This window comes from Biomphalaria glabrata, chromosome 5 (assembly GCF_947242115.1).
Source record: "Biomphalaria glabrata chromosome 5, xgBioGlab47.1, whole genome shotgun sequence".
Classification (NCBI taxonomy): domain Eukaryota; kingdom Metazoa; phylum Mollusca; class Gastropoda; family Planorbidae; genus Biomphalaria; species Biomphalaria glabrata.
In genome coordinates, this window is record NC_074715.1 from 22,914,499 (window position 1) to 22,933,629 (window position 19,131).

The 19,131-nt window shown below is 32.1% G+C and overlaps 2 protein-coding genes and 1 long non-coding RNA gene across 7 annotated transcripts in view; 1 reads left to right on the forward strand and 2 right to left on the reverse strand.

Annotated features, from left to right (window-relative positions):
• The first annotated feature begins 716 nt into the window (after positions 1-716).
• LOC106060104 (uncharacterized) lies at positions 717-10,029 on the forward strand. 3 transcript variants are annotated; one of them, XM_056030749.1, is made up of 7 exons: positions 717-829; positions 1,482-1,617; positions 4,269-4,424; positions 4,671-4,897; positions 5,640-5,755; positions 6,117-6,252; positions 8,483-10,029. In XM_056030749.1, exons 2-7 carry the CDS (start codon positions 1,488-1,490, stop codon positions 9,341-9,343), a joined length of 1,626 nt encoding a protein of 541 aa, XP_055886724.1. In that variant the 5' UTR covers positions 717-829; positions 1,482-1,487; the 3' UTR covers positions 9,344-10,029. The 3 variants fall into 3 exon arrangements, with proteins under 3 accessions (XP_055886724.1, XP_055886725.1, XP_055886728.1); XM_056030750.1 differs by lacking the exon at positions 717-829 and adding an exon at positions 844-862; XM_056030753.1 differs by lacking the exon at positions 717-829 and adding an exon at positions 1,087-1,108.
• Positions 9,929-19,131, reverse strand: part of LOC106060101 (sterol carrier protein 2-like) — a 39,198-nt gene continuing 29,995 nt past the window's right edge. For all 3 annotated transcript variants that reach the window (XM_056030754.1, XM_056030756.1, XM_056030755.1), the window contains 5 exons: positions 14,499-14,652; positions 14,042-14,135; positions 13,390-13,519; positions 13,183-13,259; positions 9,929-10,702 (listed from right to left, as the gene is read on the reverse strand). In XM_056030754.1, the coding sequence (XP_055886729.1) occupies positions 10,610-10,702; positions 13,183-13,259; positions 13,390-13,519; positions 14,042-14,135; positions 14,499-14,652 (548 nt within the window). In that variant the 3' untranslated portion in view covers positions 9,929-10,609. The remainder of the gene's footprint in view (positions 10,703-13,182; positions 13,260-13,389; positions 13,520-14,041; positions 14,136-14,498; positions 14,653-19,131) is intronic.
• LOC129926481 (uncharacterized) lies at positions 11,154-12,555 on the reverse strand. The gene is made up of 2 exons (XR_008778160.1): positions 12,314-12,555; positions 11,154-11,705 (listed from the first exon to the last, which is right to left on the reverse strand). It is a non-coding gene; the product is annotated as an uncharacterized LOC129926481 (long non-coding RNA).

Sequence of the window (19,131 nt, forward strand, 5' to 3'; positions counted from 1 at the left end):
CGTTTGCATTTTTTTTTGTTTTGTTTTATAGAAGAGGAGGAGTTACCCCAGGTAGGGGGTTTAAAACTCAAAACCCCCTGTAGGGGGTTTTAAACTCAAAACCCCTAGTAGGGGTTTTTAAACTCGAACCGCTCTGGTAGGGGTTTTAAACTCGAACTCCCTGGTAGGGGTTTTTAAACTCGAACCCCCTGGTAGGGGTTTTTAAACTCGAACCCCCCTGGTAGGGGATTTTAAACTCAAAACCCCTTTGGTTGTGCTAGGGCAATTGATGGTTTAGTATTAAAATCTCACCTAAAATAAACAAAATCAAAGCAAAAAATCAGTCACTAAATTCCGACTCCCCCCCCCCCAAGGGGGGGATTTCATTTCGGGGGGGGTTTGAACCCCAAGAACCCCCCCCTGGCTACGCCCATGATACTAACCATGGAACGTCTAACCATGGAACTATACTAACCATTACGGAGCAAAAAATTGAAAACTAAAAGTAGCTGCAAACTGCAATAGTGACTCTACATTAAATCCCCGCTGTATATCCATCATGTTGTGAAACACTTCATACCCGACAAGGCAAAACTGTTAGGCAGTTCTAATGGAAAGGGTTGCCTGAATCAGCCAGGAACACGAATGACTTTTTAATTGATTAACATGCATGACTAGTTTGACACATAGAAATGCGTGGGGCGTAGATAGATCTATTACTTCTTTTTTGAAGTAACGTCTGTAATATATATTCTAGATCTATAGATCTATCTATAAGTATAGGCCTAAGATATCCATTTGGCAGCGTGCTTAAAACTGATCTATATATTTTTGTAGTTGGCATTTTTAGGTCTGCGGTACACTGACTATAGAATAGATAGAGGTCTAGAATATAGACGTCTAGATCTATAATCTAGTATATATTATAGATTATAGATCTAGGTCTAGAGTCTAGACTAGATTTAGTCTCTAGTCTATATCTACTCTGTAGACTGTAGAACTGTAGAGTCTAGCTAGATCTAGATTTCTAGAACCGGAACTCTAGATCTAGATCTATATATAATATATTCTACCTCTAGATCTAGACTATGGTCACTATCTAGTCTACTAGATCTAGATCTCGATAATAGTAATAGATTATATACTAATTATAGATCTACATCTACTCACTCAGTACTAGATTGACTAGAATTGACTAGATCTATAAGTATAACTATAACTAATCAGTAGAGTAGATTCTAGAGTTAGAGTCTAGATCTATAGATCTATAATAAATATAAATAAATTTTAGTAGATCTAGATCTAGATATCAAATAATATTTTATAATAATATCATTATTTATCATATTTTCATATGTAGTGATAAGTGATATGATATACTATAATGATATCATATACTCATATAATTCATATTGATCTATATACTATATAGATCTAGTATGATATATCATATAAATCTAGAGTAATACTAGTAATAGACTATATAAACTTGATTTATAAAGAAAAAAATGCGTGGCTATAAAGATACTCAAACCACAACTGGTTTCCCACCTATGCCAAGACATTTTAAGAAATGTCTTCTAGCTCAAATAGTAGGAGGAACACTTGTGCTTTACATTTATTACACTTTGAATGGAGGTAATCTTTCTTACTTTCAGTAACTTTCTAATCTAGAATCTAGCCTACATCTACTGATCCAGATTTCTAGATTTAAAATTTAAATCCTATCTAGACTAGATATCATATATATATATATATATATATACGGGTATATATTATTTATTATATAATATATAGATCTATATAATATAGTCTCTATCTAGTGGATATTGAAGAACTAGAATTATACTATGTAGATTATAAAAATATAAAATAATCTAGGATTGAATGAAAAATGAAATTATTTGAAATATTCAAAACAGATCTTCTTGTCTTCCAAGTTCTTGTCTAGCACTTAACAATCAGATTGATATATATATAGATCTATAATAGATCATAATCTATTAACCAGTGCAATAAAACTAGATCTATATAATAGATCTAGATATTCTAGATCTATAATTGACTATATAATACTAGCAGGCAGTTTCATTTTTTGACATTTACCAGTATTGATCTATTAGATATATTTAATTATTAAATATTATATATATATATTACGTTATTTTTTATTATATGTATATATTATATATATATATAATGTAGGGGAAGGTGGGGCTAGTTGTCACAGTTTTCAGATTTTGATGTTTTAAACATATTTAGAATTCATTGATTCTCACCAAACTTAACATGATGTAACTTAAACATTCAGACAACAATTAGAGTAAATGAAATAAACTTTATCTCTTTATTTATCAAAGTTATACAACAAAAAAGTGGCTGGGTTGAGGTTGTGACAATTTGCCCCACACCGGGGTAAGTTGACACAGGCATGGGGTAAAATGTCACACATTTAAAAAATCACCATATCTTGCTATGTCTAAAAGAAATAGCATATTAAGTCAAGACTTTGTTCTTGTAGTAGTTTCCTTGACAGGCCGTCGTGAAATAATGATATATATGTGAAGGTTCTGAAAAGTTTTGGACCTAACAAGAAAAGCTGTAGGTTTTTCTTCAAAATAATGTTTATTTTTTTCTATATAATATTTGTAAAATATCTGTTCACTTCTTTCAGCTATGCACCCACTTCCAACCTATCTAAATAGTAGGACTAGGTAACTTCTTTCCTAAAATAGATGTTGCGCTAGGAGAACATCTTTTCTGTATGTTGATGCTGGCATAACCTTTGTAAACAGCATTATTTAAAGAGAAAGTCGCTTAATACTATTTAGGTATCTATTAGGTATCACCATAAAAAGGAATCAATAAAACAAAATAATTATTAATAAACAAATATTAATATTAAAATTTATTTTCAAAATGCTTAATCTTCATTGGGGCAAGTTGTCACAACTGTGACAAATTACCCCAACCTGTGTGACAACTTGCCCCACAACAATTTTCAGAACATTTATTTTAATAACATTTTATTGGGTCAAGCTTTTAGAAAAAAACTAATTTCAATGTGTAACTAATACACAGAGATATGAAACAGTGTAATGTTAGACAATCATCTCAAAATAATAAGTGTTTTTCAACAAAATTACACAAAAATAAAATTCCACTTTCCGAACAGTCAAAAACAATGAATCGTGATAATTTTAAAATGCGAAAAGGTATCGACTTCATTTTATAACTATTTGTAAATGTTTCCGTAAACATCTCAGCTGTAGTTTCACATTTTTGATAGCGCATCACATTATATCGATATAGTGTTTGTGACAACTTACCCTTGTGACATTTCACCCCACCTTCCCCTATATATCATTTCTGTTATACTACAGCAGTCAACACTTCTACAGATTGTAACAGATATCACTACCTGATAGTAGTTACCTTAGGCCTAATAAGGATAGACAGCATGCTGCTTATACATAAATATATCATTCTTCAAAGGATCTCCTTGATCTAAAATTACACCTTGTATTTATATATATTAAAAAATATATATTATAAATTGGCCTTTAAGTTTTTAAGTCCTATTCAAAACCTTCTGCAGGCCAGCAGAGGATTGAAGTGGGTTAGGTTCTAACTCAGGACAATAGTGATGACAGTCCAAAGTGCATACCACACCACCCAGTAGCAAGGATGTTAGATAAAGTTATTTTAAAATTTTAATCCTAATATAACCTAAATTTTTGTGTAATATAAAGAACTAAAAAAAAGTAATCCCTAAACAGCTACTTAATAGCATAATTTTTTTGTCTCAAACTAAAATAAATAAGATTTCACTGTTGAGTTTTATGTCTCTTATCAAAGGTGTTTTTAAAAAAATGTAACCTATTATAGATGAAACACTGACGTTGGTCATTTCATTTGTGAATGAAATTGCAACATCAATTAATCAAGGCTGTTTCTAATGCCCAAAAGTGGCCTTATGCAATCCACAAAAGTGATGGCCAGGATAACATGACAGAATTTCTGCTAGTAGTGTACTTGGCTGATATTACATTTCACAGTTTTTGTGATAATATTTATTTAGTGTATTTTTTCATCTTAAAAATATTAATATCTCTGCTTCTACTTTTCATACTAGGATAAATATGGTGCAGATGCTGTGTTTTAAAATCTTTTTTTTTGACAATGTAGGTTTGCATCTAGAGTATTGTCAAATTGAAATTTTGTCTTTTTGCCCTTACTAATAGTTTTTATATTACTATTATTTTAAAAGACCTATTTTGTGTCTTCAGGTTTCATACCAAAATTTTTAGTTCCACGACTTCCTTATTTTAATGTTGGTCCAGACATTGGATGCCTTCTGTTTTTTGATGTTGATAATGATGCTAGTAAAATAAGATGGGAACGACAGGCAAACAGTCGACAGGCTGTAAAAGATGCTATGAATAGTAAGCACAATATATGTTTCTTGTTTTCCAAGTGACATAAGATAAGCTCAGTAATCTGTACGTTATTTTTTCACAGTTTTTTTTTCAAACTCATCCACTACTTAAAAATATTGATTGACTTAAAAACAAAAATTATTAGACCAGCCATTAAATTTTTTTTTAGAGTTTCTTTCTTAAAATTCCTTTTTTTTTTTTTTTTTTTTTTTAAATGTGCCATTTCTAAAATTTTCTGATATTTGAATTCAGATGAAAAAGTGCACATGATATCTGGGGATATCATTTTGAAGGGTCAAGGAACTAAATCTCAAGCATTGATTCCAGTAATGGCCAAACCTCCAGAAACAACAAGTGATATCACTTTGAAGGAATGGTTACAGGAAGTGCGATTTGGGAAGAAAGGTATAAGGCTTCACATACATTCACCAGAGGCATTAGACATTTCTCTCCAAGTTCTGAATGATTTTAATAAACAGGTAGTTAAGGTTCTTAGAAAGTTACACCAATATTTACACATACTTTTTGTTACTTCCTTTTTTCAATAACAATACACATAATATAATTAATTGTAATACTGCTGATATTTTAGTATTGTTTTTTTTTTTAATACTGTCTGGTTGTTACTGGAAATGTTATTGATGCAATGTCTTGATATCTTGAGTTCATTACTGTTTATGTGAGTTCCTGATAAATGTATAACTAAGTTAATAAATAACTTACTACACTCAGTAAACAAAATGAGTTGAATGAAGACTAAGTTAGTAAACAACTTGACGATTTAATGCAGTGAAGTAGGGAACTGTCCAACATTGCTGTATTTCACTAAGTCCAATGACAACTAAGAAATCCTCTCTACTTAGTCTCTAGAACAACTGTCACTATTTAAGTGCCTGTGCCTGTAGATTTGTATGTACTTAGTAAACTATATTTTTATGAATTTCAACACTCAAGGTGTCATTGTGGTTCTTGATTGACATTTCTTTATAGAGGAAATGGCTCTCTAGATGAGCAGTATGTACATACTGGATTAAAGAACCTTGTAGTTGATAGACCTCCTCAGAGATATTGCTGAATGGCCATTAACTTATTCCTTGACCTTTGTAGAAATCATTTTCACTGGTCAAGGTTTTAAAGGGGTTTGACCTCAACTTTTAAATAGAAAGTTTCAACAGAATTTCAAAACACTTAAAAAAAAAACCACTATAACTTTATTCACAGAATCCTATGAAATTTCCTGTTTGGATTCATGCTGATGTTCTTCAAGGTCCTCATGGAGAAGAGCCTATCATTGATATTCAAAGATTTGTTAGAACACAGCAAAGATTATTCCCTAAGTAATACAAAATATTGTTTGCATAAAATATATGAATGAATTTTTGTTAACATCAAATGTTATTTCATTTGTTTTGTACAGTAACAGCATACATAATAGATGCATTTGTGTGTGGTTGCTTTGACCTCTAACAAACATACAAATAGAGATTAATATCATTTAAAGCTTTTAAATATATTTTTATAAAAAAAAAAGACTAATGTAAAATTGTATGTATATATGTACTGGCAAGGCAAGACCTGATATTTATCCTTAATTATTAGATAGTCTTCAACATTTGTTGTTTTTTAATATTAAAATGATTTATATATGAAAAAAGAAAAACTAATTATACAAAACTGAATTGAAAAATTTCGTTTCAGATGTACATTGTCATTTGGCTGGACAACTGGTACTCATACTGATCTAAGTCAGAGTGCTTATACATGGGAAAGTGTTTGGGACATGTTGAATTTAGTGCAGGAATTTGATTTCCAAGATCAACTTATTGTTTTTCAGGTAAAAAATTTAAGTTTAGTCAATTTCATCTACAATGTCTTAGAGTAATATATACCTAAAATTTATTGGTGTAGTTAAAATTTCTTAAAAAAATATTTTCTTTATCTTCATAATCTAAATGAAAGGTGGCCAAAATTTTTCAATGGTAAAAAAAAAGGCGGGGGGGGGGGGGTCATATTTTTGGTAATGGGGAGGAAGAAGGGGCATATTTGTTTAATCTATACATACATGTCTACTTCATTACAGTATACACCATATGAAAAAAAAGTATGATGGTAACTATTACCATGTTTTGTCATTTTATTTTACATTTGCACTGTATACATAAACATTACATAGGACTGGTAATTTAATATGCAGTAAAGCTCTACATTAATTTTCTCGAGACATTAGCAATAAAATGCTGCAGAGTATGATTTGCTGGGAAATTACCAGCAGTTTTTTATTTTTATATAATAGGAGCTCTTCCTCCTCATTCAGAAAGAGATTATTTGCTTTGCTAACTTTTTAGTTAAAGCCAGTCATATTTGGCTCTTTTCATTTTTTAAAGAGTATTTAAAGAGAAGTGAGAGTACCCATACTTCTGTGTAAATAAGTTGTTGTTTTTTCTAAAGGTATATATTTTTTGCAACTAGACATAATAAAATTATACTTTTTTTTTTTTAATTATAATAATAATTTGAGTAGAATTTTGTTTTTTTAAGGCCTAGTGAGTTCAATGAGACTTATTATATGATATTATATTACATGAGCTTTTGGATTAAAGGATGAAACAGTAAATAAGTAAGCCTATTTGGTGAGGTTTTTTAAAAATTACTAGCACTTTATTATCTTTGACAAACCAACATTTTTCTCATCAAACCAAGTTCCATAAACCCAAACATTTAAATTATTTACTAGCTTCTGTCACTTTTTCTTTTATATTGTATCAGACCTGCCTACCGTTACGCAAAATGCGTATTCGTTACGCAAAATTTCCCAAAAATGACCGTCAGTACGCAAATACGCATTTAACCCGCCGCGTTACGCATTTCGTATCCTTTTTTTTTCTCCCCTCTCTTATCTAGCTTACGAGCGGTCACGGAGGTCACGCTAAGCCGTCCTGTTGGCGGGGGGGGGGGGGGGGGGGGGACAGAAAAAGTGGGGGAACACATTGTGTCCAGATCTATACGTTGATTGTTTCTTAAAAGCAATTAGATTTAGTCTAGAAATGATGAACGCGAGAGTGAGGGAGTGGCGGGTCAGTACCAGGTTGGTACCGTCAGTTAGCTGATACACCAACATGATTTTTTTTTTGTTGTAAGTTCATTAGTAGAAAGTAATCATGTTGAGTCCCTGATTCCCGTTTTCATTTGTATAGAAAAAAATATCGAAGTGCTATCGATTCAAAACACATTGAGTGTCATTGTAAATATCTAATCTAGATCTAGATTTGGATTCTAGATCTAGAATCTAGATAACTTGTTATACAGGAATAGATCTAGCTAGAGTCTAGCTAGTCATTACGTTATGTCATGATTCTCTACATTACTCTACAATTTAGATCCAATTTAGTTGTAGATCTAGTATGATTTAGATTGACTAGATCTAGATCGATAACACTAGATTCTTAATCTTAGTATAGAATAGATCAAGGATGAAGGTAGGCCTACAAAAGTTTGGAGTAGACCTACGTTTGTAGCGGATCCACGGCATCGGTAACACTCTTGAGCCCAGATCTAGACTAGAGTAGATTATATTCATTATATAGACATAGATCTAGTCTAGATATCATCTCTATTGTCATATTGATCTAGATTTAGATTGTAGATCTAATCATGACATCTAGATCTAATATTTATATATATATATGACAAAATAGTGGATCGCGTAAGTGTTACACATTCTGGTGCCAAAATACGCATTTTGACCATCAGCGTTACGCATTTGGACTTTTTTTGGTAGGCAGGTCTGTTGTATGTTATTGATGGCCACCTACTCTTAGCATAGCAAGTATACTACTTGGCTCACAAACAAAAACAGATAAAGAAACAGTTTGGATGACACCTTTGTGAAATAAATGGTTTCGAATTAAGTACTTGGAATAAAAAAAAAGAAATTTATCTAGAAATGTATTCAAATGTATTGAAAACCCCACTGTATTCTCAGTAGCTTGCCAGTGTCTGTTAAGACTATTGATACTTAATAAGTTCAATAACTCATGCAATAATAATGACTCTTTTAATTGCAGGCTCGGCTGTCATTGGTACACAATTCTATTCCTCAACTTAAATGGTTGTGTGACAATGTCAAATCCTCCAGTCTAATGATTTGGCATGAAGATGGTGATATTGTTGTTTCTGAAGATGTCATGTATGTATCATATAGGTTTCCACCTCAAGGAGTTTATTTTGACCTCAACCATGACCGTTTTCAACTATTGCTCGATCAGTACCGCCATTTTTCCAGAGACAAAGTTAGTCACCATGTATTAATGAGAGATGAACGTGTTTTTAAACCTGATGGTTGGTGGAAAATGGGCTTTCATAGGCAAAAAAATTCAGTTCTGGCCAGTACAGAGGGCATCATTCTGGCAACTCCAATAGTCTACCTCACATCTAAGTCCAAATACATGCCCACTTCAGAGATCTACATTCAAGGCAGGATTACTTTTTTCAACAGAGATAACAGAGAATCTGAGAGTCATGTCACTGGTCTTAATATATATGTCAGACCAACTGAGTATGAAAGATTTGATAACATTGTAGGCATCCGTTGTTTCATTGGGGTAGGAGGAGAAATAGAAGTCACAGGAAGCAACCTTCCAGACAACATTGAAAACTTTAGAAAAGCTGCAAGAGTAACACCTACACATACAAATTGTTATCGTTTCAAAATTGTTGATGACAGAACACAGATTTTCTTTTGGATAACCTCACTTCATGATTGTACAACTTTAGAAAGTGTAGCTGAGCCAGAATCTTCCACACCACTGTTAACTGTTCCCATCCCAAACTCATTATTCAGTAAAGAGCTTCGTCCATTTATTTTGAAAATGGAAGATGTGAAAAGACAGGTATTGATTGATGAACTTAGCATAAAGCATAAATAAGTTAAATATTATGACTTAGTTTCATCAAGCTAGATTTTTTTATGGAATATTTTGCTCCAAATACTGTTACATTCCTAATAATCTTTTTTGTATGTCAAATTTTGAATGTTCCAATTATTGAAGTAATAATGTATATATATATAGTACTATATATAGTATTTTTTTTTATATTGGTTTGTAAAATACATGTTGACATTTACACAATAGATTTCACAGAATTGTCTAAATAAGCTTATAAACCTAGTTCACAGTAAAGTCTGAATCTCATGATAACAAAGATAAAACTTGCTCAATTTGTATCAATACTGTCCTCAATTATAAAAAACAAATATTTTTATTTCAAAAATTTCTACATTATTTTTCTTTTTACCTCTTAGTAAGCAGGTGTATTTAAAAATGTATTTGCATGGGACTAATTAAATTAGAAATTATTGTGTACCAGTATATAATTTATATACACTGTGGTTGTGATGCTTATTTTAGATTCCTTCTGTACATTCCAGTCTTTATATACAAATTATCTCCTTTTGAATTTTGTTTTACATTAATTACATTTACATGAATCAAATAAAGTTATAACTCAAATTAGCTGTTAATTGTTCTTTTATTTACAAAAAAGTCAACATTTTAATTTCTGATTACATAACACTTTTTACATAAATAAGCTCACATATAAAATTAATAACTAAGGCTTATCTTCAGAATATTCTGAAGATTTAGGAGTTCAGTATTTCATGTGGCTACACTGGTCATTCATGTTCTCTTTTTGCCATCTAGGCTTGTCTTCAGCAATAACTTTCCTTTTGATCACAAAAAAAAAAACACTGATTGAAAATGTAGGTTACCTTTCATTACTCATTTTCCCAGTGTATAAAATGTAATACAAAAAATTAAAGGCATTATTTTTTAAATATATGAAAACATTTTTAAACAGATGCATAAGTATAAAAAAAAATAATTAAATAGATCAAATCAATAAAACAACAAAAAGAAAATAATATTAATGATTATTTAACCTTCAACATATTATAATACCAAATAAGTTAAATAAATCTCTGTCAAACTTGTAAATATCTAGAATGTTTTAAATCTAATCACACAGAAATATTATCCATTACACTGTAATTAATTTTGAAGACAATGAAAAAAGAACATAAATGGTTTATGTTTTTAGCTGAAAAACACATTTACTCAGCATTGTCAAACTTGTATTAAAATATAAGAGAATGATAAAGAAAAAAAAATGTTTTATCTGTAAAACACTTTTTATAGTTTTGATCCAGCTTTAGGCTGAAGTTCTTTTAATTTCATTGCCAATCCCATATTGCCAGTTATTTTCAATTTTCCTTGGAAAAAAGCCTGAAAGAAAAAAAAAAAAAATTTAAATGTAAACAGCAGTCAAGTCAAATGTCAAAATAATCTCTTGCAATGTAACAAGTCAAAGGCTGTAAAGAATTTAAAAAAATTAGCTCTTGCCATTTTCTACATTATGTTAATTTCTTGGCTATGTTGTTATTTAATTTCTTAGTTAATAAGTATATTTAGAATATCAATATAATTTCTACTATTTCTTCAGATGACTTAGGTTCATGTCATTAGCATTACAAAAATAATGCTACAAATTAAATAATATAATACTTTTCTTAGAATAAGTTTGAATTTTAAAAAAAATTAAATAACAAAAGAATGTTTTTTAAAAAAAAAAAACATTTTAAGGAGACTGAAGCAAATATTGTAAAAAATGCTATGACAAAAGAACATTCATTTTGTTTTACAGAGTAAGTCAGCTAAGTGTGACAAGTCGGATTAAGATATTGGCCGTTTTGGGTGTCTAGGGGATTTTATAGTTTGAGAATCCTTACTTGCACATATAAACTACAAGCACAGCGTTATAATGCAGGCAACAAATACTATATTTTAGATGTAAAATTATGTACAGTTTATTATACAAAGGATAATTAAAAGGTAAAATGCTGTACAGATGCTAGAATGGGATCTAGCGTATTTACATTAGGAGACTATCATCATCAGATATTAGAACCAAGTGGTCTGAGTGTCATTAGGCTGGTTGCTTAGCTTTTGGTCCGATGCCGCACTGATGAGACGGGTGTGGCTGGTACTGATGCTGTCTGCTGGTGGGCTGGCGTAGCGGATCCAGGCTCCGTGTGCAGTCCAACTTGTATGGTTGCAGAGCTAAGCTGCGTCTACCAATCAGTTAAGCCAGTGACGAGTCTGTGGCTAGCGTTGTTACTTGGACTCTTGAAGGATGAGTAGGTCTGATGTCTACAGATCTGGTGCCAACAAATCTGCTATCAGCTTTAGGTTGCTAAGATTTCAGGCGGATGTAGCCTATAGATAAAAGCTGCAACGATATGATGTATACGTCGGTTTAGCCATAATGATGACACTGGGAGGTAGATGCCTTTCCGTGAAGGACATCTTCAGAATGATGTATAGAAACTATAAGATAGTTTCATATTTATCAAAGGGACCTAACAAATGAATATAGTGTCCCATCAAGGGAGATAACAATAATAATGGGGACTCCCATAAAGGGAAATAACAAACAGTAATAAGTGATATATGATAAGTAATACAAGTGTCGTTCACCAATCACGGTGAGTAGCAAGTACCTACATCGCTTAGATAAATGAGATGAAAGGGGAAGGGAAGATCAACGTCTGATACTCGCCCATGCTCTCACATAAGTAAACATAGAGCATAAGTACATACATATTCAGTAATAAGACATGTTTACATAAATGTTTGGATAATTCCCTGCCAAGGAATTAATCAATGATACTATATTGAAGGCTCGTGCTGAGCGCTAATATATCAGAGTCTAATTAATGATAGTTAAAGAGCTAAATACATCTGGTAAGAATTGGTAATAAATTCTAGTCCAAATGGCTTGAACATTTAGCCATAAAGGTCATGATATAAAATATAAGTATACAGTAATCTACTTACATCATCCATGATAAGAATGCACAAATATATACACAAATAATGTAGTAATAAATGCACAAAAATATATATACATTACTAAGTAAAATGGTTCTCAAGCACTTTACTAAGTTACATACCACCAATCCAAAGTGAAATAAGGGAATGAAAATAGTCTAGAGCTCAAGCAAGAGTTAGATGTGCTCCCTGTGGGCTCTCCAGCGTGAATGAGATCGGACGATGAAGTTTGTCCATATACACGTGGATAAAAAGGGGGGGGGGGGTGAGTGGCGGGAGATAAGTGCAAGGGTGGTCTAGACTATCTGGCGTCTTTGACAAAGAGATCCTCGCTTGACCGTGACGGCGTTTCCGAGAGATAGACGCTGCGCGAAGGCGCGAGTTGAAAGTCCAGGAAATCAGCCCAGGTGGTCAGGTGGATTATGAAGGGGAGATTATCAGAGCTGGGTACATCAAGGGAGATTATACCTTGATAAAGGCTAGTGCCAGACGAACAGCGTTGCCCGAGGCGTTGAGTTGAATGGGCACTTTGAAGTGACCAGCCGCTCCCAACAAGGGGGGGGGGGGGGGGGTCAACGGATGTTTGCCAAGATAGGAAAAGGGGAGCGTACTCTTGTCAAGAGTCTAGTGTGACAGGTGTCAAAGTGGGGATAGTAAAATGTGACATCGCTGTCATAGGGGGTGGGGTTGGATTGGAGGGGGGTGGCTGTGTTTTTAGCGCTTGATTGGCTAAATTAATAAAATTGATGATTAATAGCGAGTAAATAAATTAATTAAATGCTTAGACCTGAGTGATATCTTGAGTGAGCTAAAACGGTTCGTCACACTAAGAACAAGATAGGATTTGGGTTTGGTCAAATCATGACTAAACTTACAGTTTGTGGGTTCAACTTTCCCAGCATAAGATTTAATAAATCTTCATCAGCCATTATAATGGTTGTATCTGCTTTATCTAGAGAAATGGGAAAAAACATCTTTGACGTCTTTATCATCTGAACTAGGCAAAGTATCAAGATATTGTTTAATTCATGAATTATAAAATGAACATTGCTAAATATATTTTGAATTATCTACATTGTTACCATTTGAGTCAAATTTAACAGCCCCGTTTCCATTTTTAACATCAACAACCCATACTGCCTCTTTGTCACCAGGACCCTTCACTTTAAAACAAAAGACACCTTTCATTTTTTTAACAATATTTGCACCATCCTGCAATAAAATACACAATATTTATTTGGTAATTTTGAAAAATTAAATACACAAAATAAAAAGGAATAAAAATATATGGCATAGAATATCAAGTTCAAAAGTATAATTCAGTGTGTAATTATTGTCTAAGCTGCTACCAAAACTTAAAAATGTATACTGATATTTTTAATTAAATTTGCTTTAACTCAACTCTTGTGCCTTGGTATTTTTATCCAGATACCAAATATGAACAATAATAATAATGTATTGTTTCCTATTAAATTAGCTAGTATTGACTAATTCTGTGAAATGATCTATTTTTGATAATAAGTTTCAGCTTACAAACAATATGTTAAAAGGTGCCTTCTTCTATGATTAAATGTAAGGAAGAGATTTTATTTATTTGTAACAATGAGTGTTTGAAAGTAGGAAAAAAATAATATTGCTCTAAAGCAATTCTTTAACTTAAATTCCTACTTTATTATTATAATTAATGGTTAAATTAAGAAAGTTGGTATTGATAAGTATTAGTTTAATACATACAGCGTCTAATGCTTTTTTTATTTCTGAAAACATGGCAGCTGATTTGAAATCTTTCTCCACAGTAGAACTGGTTGCTACAGCTTGAATACTGGGCCTGTTCAAAATTCTCAAACATTACATTAAAGGTTTAAGAGAAGAAAAAAAAGTAATACAAAATTTATTTCTAATTTTTTAAAATTTGTCCATCCACCAAAAGATTTACTAAGGCAATAAAAAAAGTAAAAACTTATTAGTCTTTCAATATAATTTTTATTATTTCCTTAGATGACTGTTTTGTTCATTGGCATTAATGATTCAAGTTTATTAATATAAATAATATAATACTTTCATGTGAATTAAGTTTGAGATTTTTCTTGTAATTAGGTAACAAAAAATGTAAATCATTTTATTTGACATTTTAAAGAGTCTGCAAAAAACTAACTTTATTTATGAAGAGCATGGCAAACTAGATACTTACTTTAAAGAATTTGGAAAACCCATTCTATAAAGGGAAACAACAACTGCACCACCTAGACCAAGGTTGTGTTGAAGTGCAACTTTTGCGTTAGAAACTTGTCTCTTACCAGCTGCACCTCTTAGTTGCCAGCACAATTCTGAACATTGAGCTAGACCTTCAATGAGAGTTAAGCAATAATGTTAAATGACCTGCTAGTAGGAATTCATTTGCACAATGCTATTTTGTAACCTTCACAATGACAGTTTAAGTAATAAGTAGTTTGATCTCAGCGTATCATTCTGTAGTAAGAGAAATCATTCTATACAGTTACTAATTCCTATTGGACATTAACATGCATGATTGATACTGTTAGCATTTAAATGTACATCAAAAGTCATTACTCCATATAATAATACAAAATAAAACCATAAAATATAGCATTTTTAAAAACAGTATTAAAAAAATGAATTGGTGTTTGTTGATATTTTAAGACTATAATGTGTATTTTGGGTTGACATATAATATTCATGTCTTCACTCTTGGGTGTTTACAACACTCAGTAAACTCTATTTCTTTGTTTACACATTAACAATAAAGCACAGGTGTGAATTTTACTATCTTTAATAGCTTGCCAATATCTGATCAACAGACCAATAAAACAACCAAGACATTGACGTACTGCATCAAAATCTCCACCAGTATTACATATTGAAACTGAGATAGATAATGTTTCACAGGTCCAACTTATCAGTCTTGCGCACCTAACCATAGAAACTCCAGAATAAAAAAAAAACTGACACTCCATGGATATCACAAAAGACATGTAGATGAAATTCGAAAAAAAATAAAATATAGACTTTTTAACTTTGTAACTAAACTAAACATTATCATTATATGATAATATTTGTACAATTTTAGATATGTGGTTAATCATAGTATAGTATGCCAGCTAGTCATGGACTAGTCATATTATTATAAAATTTTACATATTATTATTAGATTCTAATCTAGTCTAGATCTACTACTGTAGACAGTAAACTGTAGTAGAATAATAAGCAGATCTAGACTGTATAGTCTAGTAGTAGTTAATACTTATACTAAGTCCATATTTCACATATATAATATAATATTTAAATGGGCGTAGCCATGATTTTTTTTTTGGGGGGGGGGGGGGGGGGGGGGGGAATTTTTTCCTCCTGCCCCTGCCCTAGCTAGCAAGTGGCTATGTATACTAAAGTTACTCATACTGATGATTTTATTGATCATATTCTAGACTCATCTTTATAGATCAATTCAATTTTGACTCTAAGATCTAATCCATCTATGATAGATCATAATCTAGATTTGTCTATGTCAAATTTATAGATCTAAGCGAAGCATTTCTAGCCATCTTAATTAATCTTGATAATCTGAAGCTATAAACTATACTACTATAGATTATGGAGTATTATATATAGATTCTAGATCTTTAAATCCACTCTAGACCTAGAAATAGTAGAATCTAAATCAATTTTACTCTATGACATTCTGTGAGTTAAGTTAAATAAGTTGAATAAGACTAAAATGATTATCTAATTGGCCTCCTTCAGTCGTAGAACGACTATGGTTCATCTTAGAGCACACTTCCTCATGTGGCTGTGGAGCCCTATTTTGGAGAGACACTCCCGTCCACAGATAGCGCAGGTTAAGGTGGCTTTAGCTTCGGTGGTAGAGGAGCTGGCCGTTTTTCGGATTGTGCGTTTTTCTTCCTGGGCTGAGACCCATGTACTTTCACTGTCCATAGCTTTCTTGATCACTGTCTCTCTCCACCTGTTGCGGTCTAGAGCTATGTCTTCCCAATTGTCAGTATTGATGTTCACTGATTTGAGGTCACGTTTTATTACATCTATGTAACGGAGGTGGGGGCGACCAGTTTTTCTTGTGCCAGTCGCGAGTTGACCATAGAGGATGACTTTTGGGATGCGCTTGTCCTCCATCCGGCGAACATGTCCAAGCCAGCGCAAACGGCGTTGTCTGAGGGCTGTAAAGATGCTGGGAATACCTGATCGCGCAAGGATCTCAGTATTGCACACTTTTTCTTTCCATGTGACATTCAAGATCCTACGGAGACATCTCAAATGGAATTCAATGAGTTCAGTTTTCTCTCTTGCTTTGCGTAGGTGGTCCATGATTCACTGCCATACAGCACAGCAGTGTACTCATAACGCATGCCTTGTAGACTTCCATTTTGGTCACCATAGTTAGCTTATGGTTTTCCCAAACTCTCCCCCCCCCCAGATCTTCTAAAACAATGCAAAACTACTCTAATCCAACCTCTACACGAACTGCTTTGCAAATGTTGGCAATAAGGTGCTGTGCCACAAGACCTGCAGGATGCTAAAATCATTACACTATATAAGAACAAAGGTGACAGAAGCGACTGCAACGATTACAGGGGAATCTCCCTCTTAAGTATTGTAGGCTCGAGTGATACTTCCCAGGCTACAAAAACTCACTGATCGAGTCTATCCAGAATCACAATGCGGATTTCGCTGAGGGAGATCCACGATTGACATGATTTTCTCCATCCGCCAACTCCAGGAAAAGTGCAGAGAACAAAGGATGCCTTTGTACATTGTGTTTATTGACCTGACAAAGGCCTTCGATCTAGTTAGCAGAGATGGCCTCTTTAAAATTTTACAGTTAATAGGCTGTCCACCCAAGCTACTAAATGTAAAATGATTATATTATACTCAGTATGTATAGACATAGATCTATACTATATTCTAGTAAAATCTATTACGTGTCTTAGTAGTCTTACTCTACACATATATATATATATATATATATATATATACAGGGCTTTTTTGTGACAGTACGCACCATACAGCATACTGTGGGGGAAAAAATTATTACTTTTCTTGTATTTTAATTTTATTGTTAATTTATTAGTAGTTAAAAGTTAGGCAATCCATCACTGAGTACCTGCACCTAATCATTGAGTACCTTTACAAAAAAGCACTGTATCTGTATGTATATATATATATATATATAATATACTATGTAACTCAAGTCTTTAGTTATAATTAATAATTAGATTTAGATCTAATACTAAGTAATACTTTAAATTAAAGTTTAAATAGATCTAGACTCTATTCTATAGTCTATTGTCTAGGACTACGATTAGAAATTTAGATTTAGATTATAGTATTATAGTCATTAATTATAAAATTATACTAATTATAGTGATCTAGATTTCTAGATCTAGATGATCATGATACTATAATAATATGTACTATAAGACTATAAGTATAACTATTGACTATAGTATAGTATAAACTATTATTATACTATTTATACTAATTATAGAAGCTATAGATCTAACTATAATATACTTTTGAATATTGATAGATAGAAGATATATACTTTTTTTTATATAGTTATAGATCTAGTCACTAGTCTAGATCTATATTCTAGATCCAGTATATCTAGATTGTCTAGATCTATAGTCTATAATAAATATTTTTTTAAGATTAGTTGCCGGTCAAAGTCAAAGTCCACCCGAAGTCCAAGAAGGGATACTTTTCTAATCTAAATAAATAAGTAGATCTAGAGGCTCTTATAGTTTGAACACCCCATCGAATTCTCCTTTCTAAACGGGTCGCTTTTTTTTGTTTGTAATTCATTTGTTTTTATGTTTGGAGCTAAAATCGACGATTCGGGACTGTGCATGTCCAATTTTAGATAAGTTCTGGTAATTTTGTTCCGTTTTTTCAAAGCAGATGGCAGTTATTTAGATTCTCGGTAACCATGTATGTTAAGCTGTTGTTTTAACCTCCCCCGGCAATTCATACCCATAAAAGGGATGAAGGCTATATTATGAGCCTGTTTGATCGTAGGCTGATGGGCATATCAAAATAAGCTTCCAAACATCTTTAGAAAGACATTCCAATCACATTTATACCGTTAGCTGTTAAATAAAATTAAAAAAGGGGGTGTCCAAACAAATAATAATGAATTCAGCTCATTCTCCTTTTTGAACACAGCAAAATCGTATTAAGAAATATTATTGGGATTAATAAATCTATGATTTTTTCAATGAATAAACATGACCTAGATCTAGATAGAGATATCTAGAATATATAACTTATGAATGAAAGAAAAAGTGTGGGCTGCTAATTTGAAGCCAGAGACCATGCCCACTGCATGTGATCGCGCAAGATAAGCTGGAGAGGTAAGGAGAGGTATACACTCAGCGAGTAGTGTCACAAACTATCCAACAGGCAGTGGAGGGAAGGGGGAGAGAGTCATGAAAAGAATTATAAGCATCTATGGGAGGGAGGGGATGTTAAGGTGTCACAAAACGAACATCCAAATTATGAAAACAAGAAGAGGGTCCTTGGATGGGAGTTAAAAGAAAGAGAGAAAATACAAGTAGCCTAGTAGAAAATATCATGTTTATTAAATTAAAATAATTAATTTATAGCTCTATAATCTATATAAATTTATTTCTGTCTGTTTCTACACATAGATTATATAGGTATTTAAATAAATAAACTATACACGATATATATATATATATATATATATATATATATATATATATATATATATATATATATATAAAGAGAGAAAAAGAGAGAGTATATGAGGAAATAGACTATAAATACATATT